Source organism: Saccopteryx bilineata, chromosome 9, assembly GCF_036850765.1.
Source record: "Saccopteryx bilineata isolate mSacBil1 chromosome 9, mSacBil1_pri_phased_curated, whole genome shotgun sequence".
Lineage (NCBI taxonomy): Eukaryota > Metazoa > Chordata > Mammalia > Chiroptera > Emballonuridae > Saccopteryx > Saccopteryx bilineata.
This window is the reverse complement of record NC_089498.1, coordinates 32,610,320-32,632,921: the sequence shown is the minus strand read 5'-3', so window position 1 is coordinate 32,632,921 and position 22,602 is coordinate 32,610,320. Positions and strand designations below refer to the sequence as shown.

General features: G+C 42.9%; 1 protein-coding gene across 1 annotated transcript in view; it reads right to left on the bottom strand.

The window, feature by feature from the left end:
• Positions 1 to 22,602, bottom strand: part of CDH13 (cadherin 13) — a 1,138,640-nt gene that overhangs the window by 542,761 nt on the left and 573,277 nt on the right. The window contains exon 5 of the mRNA XM_066242281.1: positions 13,937 to 14,089. Within this exon, the coding sequence (XP_066098378.1) occupies positions 13,937 to 14,089 (153 nt within the window). The remainder of the gene's footprint in view (positions 1 to 13,936; positions 14,090 to 22,602) is intronic.

Here is a 22,602-nt window from a genome sequence, read left to right as displayed (position 1 = left end):
GGCAATGAAAGCCTGTTCATGTTCTGAGGCCAAGAACACAGGTGGTTCCAGTTACCAGGTCTATAATTGAGAATGATAACAGTATCAAACTCATTTTGCGAAGATTAAATGAGATGATCATTTAGGTATTTAGCATGGAGCCCGGGCATGTTGTAACTGTTTAATGAATGAAACACCCACATTAATAACAAATAATATTTCTCGGGAATGACTTTTGCCCTCAGCTAACACAGTGGTAAAGATCAGGTAATAGGCCAATTTCCCATGTTTGTGTATGTAGAACTCTAGGGATTTATTGGGTGTTAATAGGTGCTCATTAGGCCTGACCTGTGGTGGCGCAGTGGATAAAGCGTTGACCTGGAAATGCTGAGGTCGCCGGTTCGAAACCCTGGGCTTGCCTGGTCAAGGCACATATGGGAGTTGATGCTTCCAGCTCCTCCCCCCTTCTCTCTCTCTCTGTCTCTCCCTCTCCTCTCTAAAATGAAAAAAAAAAAAAAAAAATAGGTGCTCATTAAATGTTAGTTCTCCTTCTCCTTTCAAATTCTCCTTTTTCCTGACCCCTAATCCTGACAGTCCCAGTTCTCGATGCATCTCTCACCTTGGACGACAGCTCAGGGTGACCGCCTCCTGCCCACGACACCTGCCCATGACCAGAGTCCTGCTTCCTGTTTTACCTCTCACCCCCTGCAGAGCCCTGCCCGAACCCTCCGCCATCTCCCTCCACCTGCCGAACAGACTGCCTCCCATTCCACTCCTGTCCGCCTATATTGACAAATCTGCAGCCAGCAGATTACAGTCACAGTGTGAGGGAATCATTACCACCTGCTAATATTTTTATAGAATTTCATAAACTTGGTCATTCATGAATCCTCTACAGTACTTTATTCCAACGAAGAGTTCACAAATCACTCAAATGCTGGCAAAATGCATAATAATGAGTAATATTTCAGGAGGCTTTGCATTAATATGTCAGCTTCCAATACGGCAAGAGCTAAATTATTTTACCAGGTGCCACTTCAGGTCAGAAGCTTGGGAAGCCCTTTTGGGAGCCGGAGTTGGGAGAGTGGGCCGGTTGGGTCATGGAGAAGGATGGTCTTTAGGGAGAAATAGATTATCCAGCCAGTGAACACCCCCTTCCTAGCCCCTGTAAGAGGAAGGCCTGGGAAGAAGGCCTAGGGATTTGCAGATTCAATATCAGAGTCCAGTTGGGGGAAAACAGGCAGAAGTGTTTCTCTGTGATTGAAAATGCAACATTTTGGAGGAGGAGAGAAATGACTATGGATCCCAGATTCAATACACACTAGCGGGGAGACCTTGAAAAAGTCATTTAAGAGTTATTTGCTTATATGTAAAATGGTGTTACCACCTCCTTTTAAAGACTCTTGTGCAAAACGAATTAAACAAGAAAATGTATATGAAGTGTTTAGCACAATATCAGCTATGTAGTGTTCAGCAAACAGCAGCTTTATTGATGATACACATGGGAGCCCAAGGACAAATTTCCTAGATGATTTCTTACCGTGCAATTCCCCCAGGTTTCGTTCACAATCCTCGCTTGCTGGATCTGGAAAATGTCGACACAACAGCATGGACTTGCATGTGTGTAGCATTTAACTTTAAATTCAACAAAAACAACGTCGGAACAATTATAATGGCAATCCATTTACTCACATGCTCTCTGCTTTTTCAACTTGCAAGAAGGGAAATTAACAAGTGGGAATTGGAGACCTAGGATTCAGTTCTTTGAAAAAGCAAGTTTGCTACTAATCATGGCGACCACCATGAACCATGAACACCATGGCTCTAACTGCACTACTAAGTTAGTAAGTTACTCCTGAACAGGCACTGGAAATAGACTGGAATTGCAACATGCTTGTGCTCAAAGTGTATGAACAAGGGAATAACCCAGTCAGTAGTCATTAAATCTAGAAATAGAAGAACCAAGCATAGAGCAATAGGGAACCTTCCTCAGCAAGGACAGGAAGACAACAGGACAAAGACTGAACTGAAGAGTGGAAGGCAGGGATACAGCATTAGAAACTGGACCCTCGTGAGGCTGGCCGAGAGTGGCTCAGAACCAGGCCACAGTTTGGCCACTGTCATCCTGGTGCTCTTGTAGGCCACTGCAGTCTCACCAGCACCTGCAGTCTCCACAGGGCATGTGTGGCTCTGTGCCACAGGTGACCAAGCCCCACAGTGAACAAGGCACAGCTTCTTGGCCTCTCACCTGCACACGCTGGAGAGAAATTGACCGGTGCATTCGGAAACAAGGCCTAGGCACTCAAAGGAAAGCCACAGGGCAGCAGGAACCCGGTGCATCTAGTTCTCCAGTGTGTTCCTCTACCACCTTGGAGGGTGCCGCTCACCCTACAGGCACTCGATCAAATATACACAGACAGAATAACTCGATCAATCAATATATTATGAAACTATAAAAAAACTTTCAAGATTACTTCAGCAAAGTTCAGGCTTGCAATGGGCAGATAGGGCCACAACTCAGAGTCCTTAGAGTTTTCGTTGACCTTCCTCAGCCTTTCATAGACAGTACTAACTGCTCACTCATGTAGTATGATTATGCTGTGCTTACTATGTTTCTGGCACGGTTCTCAATGTCTGGCATGTGTTAACTCATTCAACCCATTAAAATCCTATGAGATCAGGGTTATTATTATTCCCATTTTACAGATGAGAGACTTGAAGCAGACACCCTGCCCTAGTTCCCACAGCTTATCCATAACAGCCATATTTGAATGCAGTCAGTGTGGCTGTACACCAAATTCTATTTTTAACTGCTACAATGGTATATGGCTTCACTTTAAGGACAAATATGAGACGATTCAAGCTTGAGATTAGGCTCTATTTTACCAGATGATTAACAATTACTTGCTAACAGAAATAAATAATTTCACCCTCTACAACCCTTAAATGGTGCTAGTCCTATCCCCACTTTATGGATGAGAGTCACAAGATCAGAGAGGGCAAATGAGTTGCACAAGATCACACAGCTCGGTAAGCAGCAGCGCTGAGACTTGAACAGCCCTTTTATGACCCTAGGGCCATTGTTATTATCACTATTATTACCTAGATACTACTTAGATGAAAATAAAGTCACCTAAAGTATAAAAAGAAAGAATTTAATGTGGTTTTCATTCAATCCCAGCCCCTGATGCCTTCGTGAACTTTAGAAAGAGGCAGCCTTCTTCCAGTAGACACTCCCAGACTGCAGTGCAGCTGCTGATTAGTGAACCCTGGGCTGGGTCTGGCCTTTCTCATTCCTCAGGCATCCCCCCGGGGCAGTGAGACCCCTGCACAGTCATATATGCCAGCCATGCATTCGGCTTTGTGCAGGGCAAAGGAAAGGGATACATCGTGATTCAGAAATTCTCCTTAAAGAAGTATTTCTTTGCCACCTTTGGCAACATCCCAAGCCAACTACGTGACCAAAGAATCCTTTCCCATCACTCCCTCTCAACCCTTGGATGTTCAGGTTCTCCCTGCCCCTGCTCCTGCGACCCAAGGGTGACTTTCTCACTGTCCCTGGAGACCAAAGTCATTGCCATCTAAGGAGAATGTTCACACTCAGGCAGGTCCTGCTTTACGGTGTCTAGACGTCTCTCTCTGAATGTGGAAGGTCTCCCAAAAGGGTGATTTAAATTTTAAACAACTTTTGGATCCTAAAAGCATCATATACCCAGGGACGCACCTAAACTTGAGCTCAACATTGTGAGTTTCATCCCCAAAAGGCAGCGTTCAGCCTCTCATTCACAGGTTCTCATTCCTGGCAACCAGCCTCTTCTATTTCTCTTATTCATACTCGTCCTATTTCCAGGCTACGGAACTCTCCCGAGAAGATCTTTATTGTTTATCTTGTACCCCTTTAATATACCAGGAGATCCATCTTCATTTAGGAATATCTCTGATACTTAAAAGAGGGGCAAAGAATGCTATGATCTCTGCTTCATGTCAGGATAGAAGGAAAAGAAATACATGTCTGTGGTAGCTGTCAACCTTCTCATGGCTGAAGGCTGGAAACTGACATTAAAAACTTGTAGAACTTAACTAAAACATTTAAAAATATTCAGGAAAAAAATCAATAAGAGGTCAGAGTAATGGCGGGGTAGGAAGCGATACCGATAAATCTCCCCCAAAACTCAACAAGATCTTCAACCAGAAACAGAAAAACCTATACTTGGAGCTTCCAGATGCTTCGCAATACACCCAAAGGTATGATTGAGTGAAAAATTGGCTAAATATATAACCAAACCCCGAAGGAAATAGGGAGTAAGAAATGCTCCTCCTTCCTCACTAACCTAAACAGGGCGGCTTTCTCTGGTAACTGTGAATATAGAAACTGAGGCGGGCAAAGGGGGTGAATAGATCCAGGCCGCCGCAGCACAAACGGCCGAACCAGGCTGTGGCACAGAGATCCAAGCCGAGGAAAATCTGATCCTGTGGCAACCCGGGCAATACAAGCTAACACTTGCGCCAAACCCAAACAAAGAAAGAAAAGAAGAGCGGCCATTTTACCCGGTCTCCTGGTCGGTGCGCAGTTAGTGGGCGAGAATTTCTTCCTGGGAAAGCCACGCATGGGAGGGAGTGAGAACTAATTCCAACGGTGGAGATTTTCCGTGCTGGAGGGTGTTTCACTCAGAGGGAACCGCAGCCGGCCTCATATCCTGGTTTGCGCACGCAGATAAGGAGTGAGCAATTCCTCCGAGTGCCTCGGCAGTGCGCGCCCGTGTTATCGCACAGAGGGGCAGAGTCAGGGGCCTTTGTGTGGGCCAAAGCGGAATCTCGAGCCGCCCCAGCGCCTTGCAAAAGCCGTGCACGGGGACGGAGTGAGACTCAATTCCAACGCTACAACTTTTCCCTGCGGTTGGGGGTTTCACTCAGAGCGTGAGACTGCTGCCCGGATATCCTGGTCGCAGACAGTGAGTGAGAGTTTCCTCCAAGCGCCCCGGAAGTGGGCGCCCGCTTGTGTTACCGGACAGAGTGGCAGAGCCAGAGGTCTTTGAGTGGGCAGAAAGCCCGCCTGATTATGCTAGCAGCTCTGACTGACTGAGCCTTACCCAGAGCCCTGTGCTGAGTGGAAATAGAGTGGGGAGTTGCCAGCTCTTTGAGCCTCTTACTATCCAGGCAGAGGCAGCAGCAACCCCATAGCTGGATTATCAGGCTACTAATTAAGGAAGGAAAGACTAGGAGAAAGGCTCCAGGAACACGGACTCTCTCACTGTCGGAGCCTATAAATGCTATTGAGCTTCGACTGCCAACGAGACTAAAGCACAATACATGACATAGCCATAGAGACTTATCAACTGCAAACCTCTACCTGAGCGTGCCAAAGGGGCAGAACCCGGGGTACAGAGTCACCGACCAGGAAGAGGGAGAGAAAAGAAAAAGCAAGAAGATAACCTCTCAAAATCAAGAATAATCTGCAGACTTTATAACCTATCCCATTTTATTATATTTGTTTGTTTGTTTCTCTTATCTTCATTCTTGATACTTTTTTTTCCTCCTCCAATTTGGCCGATTAACTCTCTACCGGTCTTACTCTCTCCTCTCCTTGAACTACACTACCCATAAGTGTTACATCTCCCATTATCTTTTCTCTTCTCTTCCTTTCTCTCTATGAGGGTTGCACTCCAAAACCCTTAACTCTCTCTCTCTCTCTCCTTTCTTTTTTCTTCTTTTAGTGGTTACCTCTTTTTTTCTTTCTTTCTTTTCTCCCTCTATATTAGTTTCTTCCTTTCTCCTTTACATCTCCTCTCATTCAAACCTCAATAACAAACAAATTATCTTATCTGGGACTCAAACCTATGTTTTTTGGCATTTTGGGGTTTTTTTACTTCACCTTTTTAACTCACTAGCAGTGCTCTCATCCCTGGCTCTCCATATTATCTAGTTCTTGTTCCACTATATACAATAGTAATTTTTTAATTTGTCCCCCCATTTTTCCGTTTTCCTCTTATTCCTCTCATCATAACTCTTAGACAACCAACACCTAAAAGCAAATCATTTCATTCTTGACCCAAATTTTTTCCTTATTTGCTTTTTGTGGGTCCATACGCTCTTTTTTTTTTCTTTTTTCTTTCCTTTTTTTTTTTTTTTTCTTTTTTTTTATTTTTTTTTTATTACTTTTCCCCAATTCAGGCCCTCCATCACAGGCATTGTTTGTTATAATTCACAGTCCACCACAAGATTTTCTCAAAAAAGAGGGGAGAGGAGAGGAGAGGAAAAAAGGAGGGGGGGAATAATTTCCTTTTCTTTAATTTTTATTTTATTTTTCTTTATTTCATTATTAATTTTTTTTTTAAAAAAAACAACTCTTTTCGATTTTTTATTTTTTTTATTGTTATTTTTTTAACTTTTTATTCTTTATTAAATCTCATTAATACTATCAACAAAACCACCCTCAGATGCCATTAAGGAAGAGAAAATCGAATATCATGGATACAAAAGAAAGAGAGGTAACACAGCTAGATGAGGAAAAATCTATGGAGAAAAAATTTAATATATTGGAAACCTTGGAGCTAAATGACAGAGAATTCAAGATAGAAATCCTAAAAATCCTCCGAGATATACAAGAAAACACAGAAAGGCAATTTAGGGAGCTCAGAAAACAACTCCATGAACACAAAGAATATATGTCCAAAGAAATTGAAACTATAAAAACAAATCAAACAGAGATGAAAAACTCAATTCACGAGCTGAAAAACGAAGTAACAAGCTTAGCTAATAGAACAGGTCAGATAGAAGAGAGGATTAGTGAAATAGAAGACAAGCAACTTGAGGCACAACAGAGAGAAGAAAGAGACTCAAAAATTAAAAAAAATGAGATAGCCCTACAAGAATTATCTGACTCCATCAAAAAGAATAACATAAGAATAATAGGTATATCAGAGGGAGAAGAGAGAGAAAATGGAATGGAGAACATACTCAAACAAATAATAGATGAGAACTTCCCAAGCCTGTGGAAAGAACTAAAGCCTCAAGTTCAAGAAGCAAACAGAACTCCGAGTTTTCTTAACCCCAACAAACCTACTCCAAGGCATATCATAATGAAATTGGCACAAACAAACAGCAAAGAAAAAATTCTCAAGGCAGCCAGGGAAAAGAAGAATACAACATATAAAGGAAGGCCCATTAGATTATCATCAGATTTCTCAGCAGAAACTCTACAAGCTAGAAGAGAGTGGACCCCAATATTTAAAGTCCTGAAAGAGAGGAACTTTCAGCCACGAATACTATACCCATCAAAGCTATCCTTCAAATACGAAGGAGAAATAAAAACATTCACAGATACAGAAAAGATGAGAAAATTTATCATCAGAAAACCCCCACTCCAGGAATTACTAAAGGGGGTTCTCCAATCAGATACAAAGAACAAAAAAAAACAGAGCCACAAGTAAAAGCTCCAAGAAGAACACAATAAAACCAAATTTAAACTGTGACAACAACAAAAAGAAAGAGGGGGAGAAGATGGAGATTAACAGTAGCAAAGGACGATGGAGTGCAAAAGTACTCACAAAATAGTTCGCTACAATGAACAGGGTAGGGACCCTTTTCATTACTCAAAGGTAACCACCATTGAAAAAACCACCACAGAAGCACATGAGATAAAAAAGATAGCAACAGAGGAAAGATGTATGGAATACAACCAAATAAAAACAAAAGATAGAAAAATGAAAGAGAAGGATCAAACAAGACACAAAACTAACAGAAAGCAAGATATAAAATGGCAATAGGGAACTCACAAGTATCAATAATTACACTAAATGTAAACGGATTAAACTCACCAATAAAAAGGCACAGAGTAGCAGAATGGATTAAAAAAGAAAATCCAACTGTATGCTGCCTACAGGAAACTCATCTAAGTAACAAGGATAAAAACAAATTCAAAGTGAAAGGCTGGAAAACAATACTCCAAGCAAATAACATCCAAAAAAAAGCAGGTGTAGCAATACTCATATCGGATAATGCTGACTACAAGACAGGAAAAGTACTCAGAGACAAAAATGGCCATTTCATAATGGCTAAGGGGACACTGAATCAAGAAGACATAACAATTCTTAATATATATGCACCAAACCAAGGAGCACCAAAATATATAAGACAGCTACTTATTGATCTTAAAACAAAAACTGACAAAAATACAATCATACTTGGAGACCTCAATACACCGCTGACGGCTCTAGATCGGTCATCCAAACAGAGAATCAACAAAGACATAGTGGCCTTAAACAAAACACTAGAGCACCTGGATATGATAGACATCTACAGGACATTTCATCCCAAAGTGACTGAGTATACATTTTTCTCCAGTGTACATGGATCATTCTCAAGAATTGACCATATGTTGGGCCACAAAAACAACATCAGCAAATTCAGAAAAATTGAAGTTGTACCAAGCATATTTTCTGATCATAAAGCCTTGAAACTAGAATTCAACTGCAAAAAAGAGGAAAAAAATCCCACAAAAATGTGGAAACTAAACAACATACTTTTAAAAAATGAATGGGTCAAAGAAGAAATAAGTGCAGAGATCAAAAGATATATACAGACTAATGAAAATGACAATACAACATATCAGAATCTATGGGATGCAGCAAAAGCAGTGATAAGAGGGAAGTTCATATCGCTTCAGGCATATATGAACAAACAAGAGAGAGCCCAAGTGAACCACTTAACTTCTCACCTTAAGGAACTAGAAAAAGAAGAACAAAGACAACCCAAAACCAGCCGAAGAAAGGAGATAATAAAAATCAGAGCAGAAATAAATGAATTAGAGAACAGAAAAACTATAGAAAAAATTAATAGAACAAGGAGCTGGTTCTTTGAAAAGATCAACAAAATTGACAAACCCTTGGCAAGACTTACCAAGGAAAAAAGAGAAAGAACTCATATAAACAAAATCCAAAATGAAAGAGGAGAAATCACCACGGACACCGTAGATATACAAAGAATTATTGTAGAATACTATGAAAAACTTTATGCCACTAAATAGAAGAAATGGATAAATTCCTAGAAAAATACAACCTTCCTAGACTGAGTCAAGAAGAAGCAGAAAGCCTAAACAGACCTATCAGTAGAGAAGAAATAGAAAAAACCATTAAAAACCTCCCCAAAAATAAAAGTCCAGGCCCTGACGGCTATACCAGCGAATTTTATCAAACATTCAAAGAAGACTTGGTTCCTATTCTACTCAAAGTCTTCCAAAAAATTGAAGAAGAAGCAATACTTCCAAACACATTTTATGAGGCCAACATAACCCTCATACCAAAACCAGGCAAGGATGGCACAAAAAAAGAAAACTACAGACCAATATCTCTAATGAATACAGATGCTAAAATACTAAACAAAATACTAGCAAATCGAATACAACAACATATTAAAAAAATAATACATCATGATCAAGTGGGATTCATCCCAGAATCTCAAGGATGGTTCAACATACGTAAAACGGTTAATGTAATACACCATATCAACAAAACAAAGAACAAAAACCACATGATCTTATCAATAGATGCAGAAAAGGCTTTCAATAAAATACAACACAATTTTATGTTTAAGACTCTCAACAAAATGGGTATAGAAGGAAAATATCTCAACATGATAAAGGCCATATATGATAAACCATCAGCTAACATCATATTAAATGGCACTAAACTGAAGGCTTTCCCCCTTAAATCAGGAACAAGACAGGGTTGTCCACTCTCTCCACTCTTATTTAATGTGGTACTAGAGGTTCTCGCCACAGCAATCAGACAAGACAAAGAAATAAAAGGCATCCATATCGGAAAAGAAGAAGTAAAGGTATCACTTTTTGCAGATGATATGATCCTATACATCGAAAACCCCAAAGAATCCACAAAAAGACTACTAGAAACAATAAGCCAATACAGTAAGGTCGCAGGATACAAAATTAACATACAGAAGTCAATAGCCTTTCTATATGCCAACAATGAAACAACTGAGAAGGAACTCAAAAGAATAATCCCCTTCACGATTGCAACAAAAAAAATAAAATACTTAGGAATAAACATAACAAAGAATGTAAAGGATTTATATAATGAAAACTATAAACCATTGTTAAGGGAAATTGAAAAAGATATAATGAGATGGAAGAATATACCTTGTTCTTGGCTAGGAAGAATAAATATAATCAAGATGGCTATATTACCCAAAGCAATATACAAATTTAATGCAATTCCCATCAAACTTCCAATGACATTTTTTAAAGAAATAGAGCAAAAAATCATCAGATTTATATGGAACTATAAAAAACCCCGAACAGCCAAAGCAATCCTAAAGAAAAAGAATGAAGCTGGGGGCATAACAATACCTGACTTCAAACTCTATTATAGGGCCACGACAATCAAAACAGCATGGTATTGGCAGAAAAATAGACACTCAGACCAATGGAACAGAATAGAAAGTCCAGAAATAAAACCACATATATATAGTCAAATAATTTTTGATAAAGGGGCCAACAACACACAATGGAGAAAAGAAAGCCTCTTCAATAAATGGTGCTGGGAAAACTGGAAAGCCACATGCAAAAGAATGAAACTGGACTACAGTCTCTCCCCCTGTACAAAAATTAACTCAAAATGGATCAAAGATCTAAACATAAGACCTGAAACAATTAAGTACATAGAAGAAGACATAGGTACTCAACTCATGGACCTGGGTTTTAAAGAGCATTTTATGAATTTGACTCCAATGGCAAGAGAAGTGAAGGCAAAAATTAATGAATGGGACTACATCAGACTAAGAAGTTTTTGCTCAGCAAGAGAAACTGATAACAAAATAAACAGAAAGCCAACTAAATGGGAAATGATATTTTCAAACAACAGTTCAGATAAGGGCCTAATATCCAAAATATACAAAGAACTCATAAAACTCAACAACAACAAAACAAACAATCCCATAAAAAAATGGGAAGAGGATATGAACAGACACTTCTCCCAGGAAGAAATACAAATGGCCAACAGATTATATGAAAAGATGCTCATCTTCTTTAGCTATTAGAGAAATGCAAATCAAAACGGCAATGAGATACCACCTCACACCTGTTCGATTAGCTGTTATTAGCAAGTCAGGTAATAGCAAATGTTGGAGAGGCTGTGGAGAAAAAGGAACCCTCATCCACTGTTGGTGGGAATGTAAAGTAGTACAACCATTATGGAAGAAAGTATGGTGGTTCCTCAAAAAACTGAAAATAGAACTACCTTATGACCCAGCAATTCCTCTACTGGGTATATATCCCCAAAACTCAGAAACATTGATACGTAAAGACACATGCAGCCCCATGTTTATTGCAGCATTGTTCACAGTGGCCAGGACATGGAAACAACCAAAAAGCCCATCAATAGATGACTGGATAAAGAAGATGTGGCACATATACACTATGGAATACTACTCAGCCATAAGAAATGATGACATCGGAACATTTACAGCAAAATGGTGGGATCTTGATAACATGATACGAAGCGAAATAAGTAAATCAGAAAAAACCAGGAACTGTATTATTCCATACGTAGGTGGGACATAATAGTGAAACTAAGAGACATTGATAAGAGTGTGGTGGTTACGGGGGGGAGGGGGGAATGGGAGAGGGACAGGGGGAGGGGAAGGGGCACAGAGAGAACAAGATAGAGGGTGACGGAGGACAATCTGACTTTGGGTGGTGGGTATGCAACATAATTGAACGACAAGATAACCTGGACTTGTTATCTTTGAATATATGTATCCTGATTTATTGATGTCACCCCATTAAAAAAATAAAATTATTAAAAAAAAAATCAATAAGAGCAGCTATGATTTATTGCTATCTGCTCAACTAAAACTTTGCAAAATCATTTTATTTCATCTTTTACAGTCCTTAGAGGTGACAGTGCTATCTTCCCTTTGTGGAAGAGAATCGAAAGATCAGAATGGGTAAGCAGGTTGCCACAGCTCTGTAAACAGCAGTGCTTGAGCCTGGGATGGAACTTGGCTGGGCCAGAGCTCTTCCTCTTCATCACTCTGCTACACAATTATAAACTGTATTGTCTCCCTAGCTCCCTGTGTCTGCCAATTAATGGGTATTCCCATGACCGGCGTGGGAAGAGAAGAGGGCATCCACCCCTGGCCTGCTGCTGGCTTCTCCTGCAGCAGCTGGACACTGAGACCTGCCATGTCCCCTCTGGTTACTATCAAGGCCAGCGGATGGGGAATTTCTAGGGCACGATATTTAGTTTCTATTACAACCAGCTTTGCCTCAGGTCTACACTGAAGACATACTGTTCCCCCTTTGGCAATCTCTGACAGATGGACTCCCCCATGGGTGCTCACAGCATCTGCCCTTTGGCAAAGCTTCTGGGAGGGAGATCTGGGAGGCATCCTCATCCTCCCTGGACCCAGGATTCTCGAGCACATTGCTTGGCGTGAGGTCTGCAGGAGGATGGGAATGCCGCAATATTCCATCGTGCCTCTTTAACGCCTCCAATGCCGTCCTGCTAACTCCTGGCTGAAACTCACAGAAGCCAGTTGAGCAGATAGACAAGTGTTATTTGTATTTCCTGGCTAGGATCCTGAGGGCCAGCGTTCACATGGTCTTCCCAAGCTCACTGCTCACGGTGATGACGGAGAAGACGAGACAGAGGGTATACTTGTTTCCCAACCTGAGCACTTGACTTTCCAAAGCAATGTCTCTGAAACCCCTGTCTGCAGAGAAGGAAGAATATGGATATTTTTGTTGAAGGGGAGTTGGGGTGCTCTTATGTGGTGTTTTGACCAAGAAAACCAGAGATGCCATATCTGGTGCCAGTAACTGGCCACCACCTCCTGCCCCCACCCAGGGAAATGTATGTATGGTGGGCCATGGAGGCCAAAAGCAGATGTTGGCGAGGTCTCATTCCCGCATCAGTGCACTGCATCCTCTGGAGGCTGTTCCTGAAGAATGCTGGGAATTCTGTCTCATTGACCAAAGCATGAGCTTACCACTCTCAGCAGCTTGGGTCCAGAGTAGGCTATGAGCACAAAATTTGGGGGGGGGGGAGGTAGGAAAGGGATGGGCTTGACCTCCAGCCTAGATGAGATATATTGTTCACCCCAACATCTGGGTACAACTGCTTTGGTCTTTGTATCCTGAATGGATATTGACTCCTGATGCTATGCTTTCACAAGTAGCTTTTAATTCTATATAAAAGTAATTTAAGTACATTGTAGAAAAAAAACTAAAATGAAATATCAGTAACTCCCAAACCCAACCATTAACAGTCTGATTTTTCTTGCATCATGTTTCTTCACAAACCTACATCCATCATGATATATACAAAAACTTTATCTGTGACGAGGATAACATATGTTTGTGTGTCCATTTCCATTCAATGTCTTAAGTCTCTCCTACGTAAGTAGAACTTCCTCAAAATATTGTAAATGGTTGTACGCAACTTCCTTACAAAACTGTGACCTAGTTTAACTACCTTATTGCTAAATATCTTGATTCCATGTAAGGATCATGTCCTGTAATATCATCGCTGTATAAAAGTCTAACTAAATCTCTCCCTACTTCCTTAGGACAGATTTCTAAAGATAAAATTCTCAGATCCAAGTGTTGACACCTTTTATTGTTCTTGATTACCAAGCTGGTTTGTGGAAAGCATAGCTGCCCTAAGGGTTCTGATTGCCTCTGAGATCCCCCCAGGACCCCTCATCTTGCCTTCCCAGTGCCCAAAATCTTAGGCAGGAGGATGGGAAGGCTTCTCTGATGAGCCAGGGGCCCCGCCGTTGCCCTGGCGGGCTTCCACACCACTCAGATGCCACAGGGATACACTTACAGGCGCACAGCCCTGGGTCTGATGAAGCACGGAAATGCTGAGCTCAGTGGGAAGAAAACATTCTTTGACAGCCACCGCTCTTCATGCAGGATGGGCACTTGAAAGGTACTCACTTGATAAGTAGCAATCGTTTCTCTGTCCAAGGTCCGTGTCACGGAGACGCTACCGGTGTTCTCATTGATTCTGAAAATTCCTTTAGGCTCTTGATCCACACCCTTCCCAGTGAGCCGGAACTTGGACCCTTCCGGTCTGTCGCTATCGACTACCTGGTCAGGGAAACAGAGTAACACTTAAGACGCTGGCGCACAAAGAGAACATGTGACACGTGTACCTCGGTGACCAATTCACTAATCACAGGTGCTAACACAAAGGTGCCCGATGAACCGAGTAAAGCAGCATCACCAAAAATAGCATCATGCTTAACACCTTTCATCCTAATACGCAAATCTTTGCAGCTTACCGCCGGGGAAGCTCACCAGCACTGGGATGACACATAGTGATGGATCTAGGAGGGAAATAACTCCAGCAAGTTCAAGGTTGGACATTTATATTATTTTTAACTCCTCAGAAACACTTTTTTTTTTTTCCCTGCAAGCAAGACCAAATAAGCAATGGAGAAAACAACAGCAGCAACATTTGTTCAACAATCCTGCACGGGGCAGGCACTGACTGAGGTGCTAGGCGTTTATATCTATCTTCACCTGCTGCACTGGTTCTACCAGGTACTAAGCACAGTGCTGGGCAAGCATTTCATACACATTTTTAAAAACTCTCATAACAGTGCTGGGGGCGGGGGACATTATTATTCACACTCGATGGGTGAAACCACCGAGACACGGAGATGAGGTAAGCTGCCATGGGCACAGCTCTTAGACGGAGATGGGATTCAGAACCCATCGTCCCTTTTTCCAGAGATATTGCTCTGCAACACTGTCATTTCTGAACTTGCTTGAAGATAATTCCCTGTAGGTTGTTAGCCTGGCTTTGACTCTTGAAGAATAAATTCGGAAGATGAAGAGGGAAGAGGTATATCCAGGCAGAGAGAATAGGGCAGACAAGAAGCAGCAGACATGTGAGGAAGAGGCTAGAAAATTTCAGGAACTATGTCACTTGTATGGTTTGAGTAGAGGTGAGGTTGAGAGGTCATTAGGAACCGAATTCGATTTCGTTTTGTTTATGGCATTTGAAGGTGTCCAACTAAAGAGAAATTATTTGTAAAAATTGGTTCTAGAGTTTGCCCAAGTAGTCATCCATATCTCATGTCACTTTCTCATCAATATCTGCAAGCATTAATTTGATTGTAACAGCAATTTAAAAGTTAGGAACACAATAGACATTCCACACATACCAGATTTAAAAAGCTGATACTGAGCCAGGTGCAACCATTTACAAATGAACAGCACCTACTGAAATTTAGTCAACTCAACCTGGAGGGATTGGGCAGCCTGTACAGGAAATATGCCTTCTAGTAGAATTGACCTCCCTCCCACCTGGCCAGGTCTGTGGTCACCAAGCCTGCAATTCCAATGGATGCCACCAGGTGGCAGTGGTGCCTAAGGCAGCATGACCTTCACGGCAAGGTTTCTCTGCCATGGCAGTTGAGTTTTACCAGGCAATATGGTGTTTCCCTGATTTAAAATTTTCTTTAATAAAATACACTAAGAGTTTTGATTAAAAACCAATTACCTCTGTTTTCATTTTAACATTATAGAAAATATCCAAAACAAGACTAAAATTAAAGTATGAAATATCTTCTGATGAACAGAATTACTAGTCATTGCTTGACTTGATTTAACCCAACTGACATTCTCCACTCAACCCACTCTCCCCTGCTTGCAAGCTCCATGAGGTCAACAGCCTCAGCATATTGGGCTCACCACTGGATCACAGTGCCTGGCACAGTCCCTGGAACATAGCAGGATCCAAGGCCAGTATCTGTTTAATGAAGAGCACCACTGTTCAGACAAACATATGTCCCAGTCCTACCTTGCCTAATGATCAACTGTGTGACCTTGGACATGGTACGTTGCCTCTTTGGCTCTTGATTTCCTCATCTGTAGGATGTGGATAACACTACTCATTCTCCAGGGTTGGTGGGGATTTAAGGAGATAGTGTGTGCCAAGTACAGTTCCAGAGACATTGAAGGGGCTCCATAAATATGTCGTAGCTAATGACTGCAATGTTAATAGTAACAACCGTAACAAAACTATGACAGCGCTGCTAACAGGCACCAAAAGCATCTTAGCCATAATATTTCAGGAGAATCCCTAAGAGTACAAACCTCCTCTTCACAAACCTCTCTGGTCTGAGAGAAAAAGTGCTCTGGACACAGACTCACTGCGGGAAGGGGCAGAGAAGCAGGCAGGCTGTTCTTCTTTGCACCTCCATATTCACCATCACGTCCTCCCCTTCTTACCACGTAGGCCCAAATATGGATTAAAGCCTTTTCTCTCGTTCCCCTAAGCACACGTGGGAGGTAGGTCCTCTGCGAAAGGCCACATTAAGCAGGACAGCCTACTGGGAAGTAAACCCGGGACACCTGCAGGAAGGAGCTCTGGAGCTGCGTGCTCCCCAACAGTGGGCTCTGGCCCCTCCACCTACCAGACATGGCCCATTGGTGAGGACCTGTCCGGAGGAGCCTCTGCACTGTTCTCCCTTCTTGACCCTTCCCCGCTCAAAAACGATTGTGAGAACAGCATCCCAGACTCTCTGGTGGGACAGTTCCGAAAGCTCTCTTGGGGCGAATATTGCCACCTTCCCATTTTCCCACCTGGCACTCGGCACAGAAAGCTGAACTCTAGACTCCGAGGTTTTCTTGGGGCTCCTTTCCTCCTGCTGTCAGGGTCAAGTCCGACTTCCTTCCTCGCTCCCTCTTGCACAGCTTGACCCACTTGACTCACAGAAGTAGGGTGTTGCAGAGAGGACTCTGTTGAACTAGCGTCCTAAGTGACTTATTCCCCAGGCAGGGCAAGTCCTCACTGCAAACACCTCTGCTTGGCACTGTGGTTCTCTCTTTCTCAATTTTATTTTTAAAGGCTTGGCTTTTAACACATCTGTTGAACCCGCCTCCTGTTCTCGGAGCTGTATCCTCTGTGGAGTAATGTTACTTGGCCACATCAGGTACAGTGTCCCCAGACTGATGGGCCTTATGTGTCCCCAGCACAGGGAAGGGAAGGGCCTCATTCTTCCTAGAACAATGGTCTCATTCCCCTGGACCATCTTGGGCATCACCTGGGAACTTGATAGAAATGCACATTCTCAGGCTCTACCCTGACCTCCTGAATCAGAAACTCAGGAGATGGGGCCTGGCAGTCTGCTTTAACAAGCCTTCTGGATGATTCTGTCGCACACCCCATCTCGAGGACTGCTGACTGAGATGGGTAGTATCACCATCCACACTCATGATAACCGGCACTGACCTCCACCGCTACTGTGTGGACCCTTCTGCTGACAACAGGCTGGGTCTATTTGCTGCCTTCTTCCCCGACCTATTTTAAACATGTAACACTATTAGGAAGTCTTTTGTAAAGCTGCTTTCCAGAACAGAGGAGTAAAGCAGAATTAGTCTTTTTTTTTTTTTTTTTTTGTACTTTTCTGAAGCTGGAAACGGGGAGAGACAGTCAGACAGACTCCCGCATGCGCCCGACCGGGATCCACCCGGCACGCCCACCAGGGGCGATGCTCTGCCCACCAGGGGGCGATGCTCTGCCCCTCCGGGACATCGCTCTGCCGCGACCAGAGCCACTCTAGCGCCTGGGGCAGCGGCCAAGGAGCCATCCCCAGCGCCCGGGCCATCTTTGCTCCAATGGAGCCTTGGCTGCGGGAGGGGAAGAGAGAGACAGAGAGGAAGGAGGGGGGGGAGAAGCAGATGGGCGCTTCTCCTATGTGCCCTGGCCGGGAATCGAACCCGGGTCCCCCGCACGCCAGGCCGACGCTCTACCGCTGAGCCAACTGGCCAGGGCCCAGAATTAGTATTTCTCCAAGTCCAACATCTTTACATGTATCAAAGGCCTCCCAGACCTTGAAGGAACCTTGGAGAATTAAGCATCTGAGAGGGAGTCTCTCTCCAGGGAAAAGATGGGCGTTGGGCTCAGTTTAGATTTTGAAATCACCCACAGCCTCTCCGACTTCTTGGTTCCTCGGTGGGCTTTCGGAGGGACCCCGGCCCATGGCCGCCTCACCGAGCCGGGATATAGGAGGTATGCAGTGGCCGCAAACCCCAGGAGGAGCTCGGCACACGTCAAAGCTATTCCATGCAAGGCAGGTGGGTTTCCGGATGCCCCCTCTTAAACTGTGTTAAACTCCTGAACACTGTCCAGGTGCTGCTTCACAGCCATGCCCCCCAGGGCTATGGTCCTTTTGTTGTTGAGTGTGACAGTGTAAGAAGTCCCGCGCACTCCTTCTGGCCAGAACACATCTTGTACCAGTCTCTGCTTCTGCAGCAGCTGTTAACACCCATTCTACCGCATAGCGGGGGCTTTACAATGAGCTGGTCTTTCCTATTACTCTCTGTAATTCGGTCCTGCTTTTCACAGTGGGATTTTTCTTTATTTTCTAAGTTGAAATAAAAAAATAATGAGGAGGAAGAACTTGGACTGTGGGAATGTAAATGGGAGTCGTGCTGCATACCTGGGTAGAGCATCTTCCCAGATCCCCTTGGGGGTGGCCTAGCCAGTTGTGTCTGTGGCTTTCCCAGATCCCCCTGGGGGTGGCCACAGCCCAGCTGTGTCTGTGGCTTGGCACAGCTGGGACCAGAGCCCTCCGCACCCAGGAAGGGGTGGGAAATCCCGAGGCCTGGCACAGGCAATGACTGTTGGATTTGAGTTTCAAAGGGCGTTCTCTCGCTGCAGATTCTTACAGAATGCGCCACATCATGGACAAAGCCGAGGCCCCTGGGAACCCAGACTAAGCCCTGTTCCCACCTCCTTTCTCAGCGGCCAGTAACTATTGCTCCCAGCTTATCCATGTTGTTAAGGTATTCTATGAATTTACATATATACGTATGCACTCATGAATAATATATAGCAATTTTAAATGTTCTTACATAAATAGGATCATTCTGTATAAATTATTCTATGTATTTTTTTTCTATTCAATGTGTTTCCTCAATTTCTGGGGAAATAATTTTACATTTATAGAAACATTGCCAAAGTCGTAGAGTTCCCATGTACTTTGGTAGCCAGTTTCCCCTTAGCATCTTGCATTACCATGGAAAGTTGGTCACAAGTGAAAAATTAACATGAATACATGACTATTAACTAACCTCCAGATTTCGTGGATTCAGATTTTACCAGTTTTTTTTACTTCTGTCCTTTTTCTCATCCAAAATCCAACCCAAAGCCTCACGCTGCCTTTAGTCAATGTGGTTTTTAATTGTCTATTTTGGTGCCTCTGTGTGGGTTCAGGCTTTTCCTTAATTGTACTGACATCAGTACCCCCCCCACTATGGAAAATGTATTTTAATATATCAAAATGCCACAGTCTGTGTGGCAGGGCCCTGCCTTCTGCTGATGTCCAGTGTCTGAGCCCTAACTCAGATGCCACCAGAGGTTTTTGACTGTTTTATTTTCAGCTCCTAGAACAGTGCATTGAACACAGTAAGCTTCCAATAAATATTTGCTTACTGAATAAGTAAACAAACTGGCCTCTATATTTCTGATCTCTCTCTCTTCCTCTCTCCTGTCCCAATTATGGTTAATCTAACATGCCAGCTCAAATCTGACCAAGACAGTCCCCAGAATACGTGTTTCAACAGTTCCCAGGGTACAATCCCAGGGGCCCTCCTTGATGGGCTTCCACCTGCTTCTACATCTCCAGCTTTTTGCCACAACCAAACACAGGTTTCCTTCGGCCGCAGGTCTCTGGATTCCAGCCCCCATCCTGTCTGCTGGAGACCATCCCTGCCTTTCTGGACACAGTGCCAGGGATTCCTGCTCACCGGAGCCTCTCCAGACCCCTCTGCCCACTCTGTGGAGACCGGACCTCCTTTCCTGGGCTCACTCCTGTTCACCAGTGAGGCCTATCAAAGCTCAGAGAGCAGATGGCCTCCTTCTTGTGGTGGCAAATGTCCCTTGGGCTATTTATTTCTCATTCCCTTTAACATTTTTTTGTGTTTGAAATATAAAGACACTTGATTAAAGCTTTTAGTGAAGAAGTTTGACTTTATTTGCATATTTTATGTGATCATAAAGTGCTCATAAACTCACAAATTAAGTGAAAAACAAGGTCTATTGTACAACCCTTTTTTTTTTAAATGCAGTCACTTTACCTGTGCAACAGCGGTATCTTTTTATTTCTCTTTTTACAAATCCCCAAACTTAACTTCCCAGGCAGTGCTAATGCTTCAGAGACACAAAGGAGCTTAGACTTTTCCCTGTCCCTATACTCTGCAAAGTCCCTTCAGGTGAAGACTCTCCAAGTAAATATTTTGCTCACTTTGCAAAGCGGTTCCAACACAAATACACTTGCATCTCTTCCCTGCCACATCCTGCTACGTTGATGCCTCTAATTCTCCCCTTTAGAAAATCGGGAGAAACTTATTTTCAAAGGATAGAAGACTGTATTACAGAAGACGGCTCTTGCGTATGATCAGAAGAATGAAAAACTGGAAAAGAAGACCTCTCCCCCAGGATCAGCAAAGGACACAAGCCACCTGTGAACAGTACAGGTCTTTGGGGACGGAGGTAGGGACCACACTGTTCTTCTTTCACCCTTAGAATATTTGTGGTGTCATGAAATGAGCCTATGCCCCTGACTTACTCAGTAAAAAATAACTTGTAAACACGTATGAGAAATGATTAAGATTGATGTGTGTGCTAATTTAGAAGATGTTTTCTACTCTGTTAAATAGGAAAATAACCCGCTTATTGCCATCACCTGTAGTTATTAGAAGGCATGTGCTCTATCATTAGGTTGGTTTTCTAAGTGATCTCGAAGCATTAATTAATTCTCAGCCGTGATGTCATTCAGCCCTTGACATGCCTTTGAACTTGAACATATTTAGCCATTCAGCAGTTCGGACAGCTGTTAGATCCACATTGTTCTCTATCCTTCATGCTGGTCAAACTACTTTCAATCACAGGTAAACTAACAAGGGGAACTAAGGACAATCCAGTGCCAAGAGTCCCAGTACCCTGGGGTGGAAACACTGAACCAGTGGCCCTGGCAATCCCCTGCAGGAGGACGACAGCTAAACACCCACTGCATAGACCGGAGGTTCGCATTCTGGTTAGGGCTGGAGCGCTCACCGCCCAGTTCAGGTGGTTGCCATTGGCCCAGGGAGGTTACTAAGGTTGAGAGCAGGATGGTGTACTCGGGAAGAAAAGTCAAATTCGTTATGCAAGATGAGGGCAGACCTGCACCCACTATCCGATTTGCTTTTCCTCTTTTGTAACAATGACATTTAAGATTATTCCTATGCACAGCTTAAGCTGAGTTTCATAGGATTCAATGTTAATTGTTGGGTCTTTGGTTTTGTGCATTGTTTTCTGACAGTTTATAATATTTTTGGTTATTTTTTCTAGGCTTTAGGATTTCTTTCTATGAGAGTATTTCTTAATTTCCAAGTATTGACAATGTTTTAATTGTTTATCACCAATGTATTATAAAATAGTGTGGCTTATAAAATTTCTTTTGTTGAGTTTAAAAATTTATTAGTGGCTAAGTGTAATATCATTTTTACTAAATGATCCACTGATACATAGAAAAAAGTAGATGTTCTGAAGCATTATTCACAATAGCCAAAAAAGGTGAAAGCAAGCTAAGTGTCCATTGATGGATGAATGGATAAACAAATAGGGGATATCCGTACAATGGGAGAATGGAAGTTATTCACCCTGAAAAATAAAAGGTATTTGGACATGCTACAGTAAGGATTAACCTTGAGGATATTATAGTATGTGAAATAAACCAGTCACAAAAGGACAAATTCTGTATGATTCTGTACATTTAAATACATACATAACTGGCAGACTGCTGTCATTACGGTGGGGACTTGGTTTATGTCTGTTAATGACGTATACCAAAATGATGCCACCATCCACTCAGTTTCTCCCCCATAACTTTCAATGCGACATTGCCGTCATGAATGCAATTTCTTCTAAAACATTCTTTTCTTCCATTCAAGATATTTATTGACCCTTTAGGAGGCCAAGAGTACTCACAGCCCTCAATGGCTCGTAGTTCAAGAAACTCTATGAAGTCACAGCCTTCACCCCTATTCTGTATGGCCAACCGACTGATGTATGCCGGGATGAGGGGGAATATCCCAGCAGTAGAATCCACAAAGCACCAACCCCTGGCATGGCTGAAAGTGTTCTCGGTCTGGCCTCCTGGTGACGTGCCCACCCCAGGAACACTGGAGGACAGATGTCCATCTCAGGCCTACGTTAGCAGCAGAGCCAAGATTAGGGACTTACAAATCTCCATCTCCAGATTTTTCCGTATCCAAGGGACCACCTGCTCCCTCCGCACATTAAATTCTTGGCAGGAACATCTTTACCTTCTCACACCCTCTAAGCTTTGTCACAGTAATGGTGTAATTTGGACTTTTCTGCATGCCTTCTGCCATCTAAAAGGATAAGAAATTAATCATGCCCTTGGGCACCGTTGAAGTACACACACTTAATCTCTTACTAACTTGCCAAACTTTCCTGCTCGCCATTGCTCTGCTCCTCTCCCTTCCATCAGCTCAGATTTTTATGGTACCCAAAGAAATATTAAACCAAATATTTATGTACTCATCTGAACCACAGTTCAGAGAAAGCAATGTAACAAAAT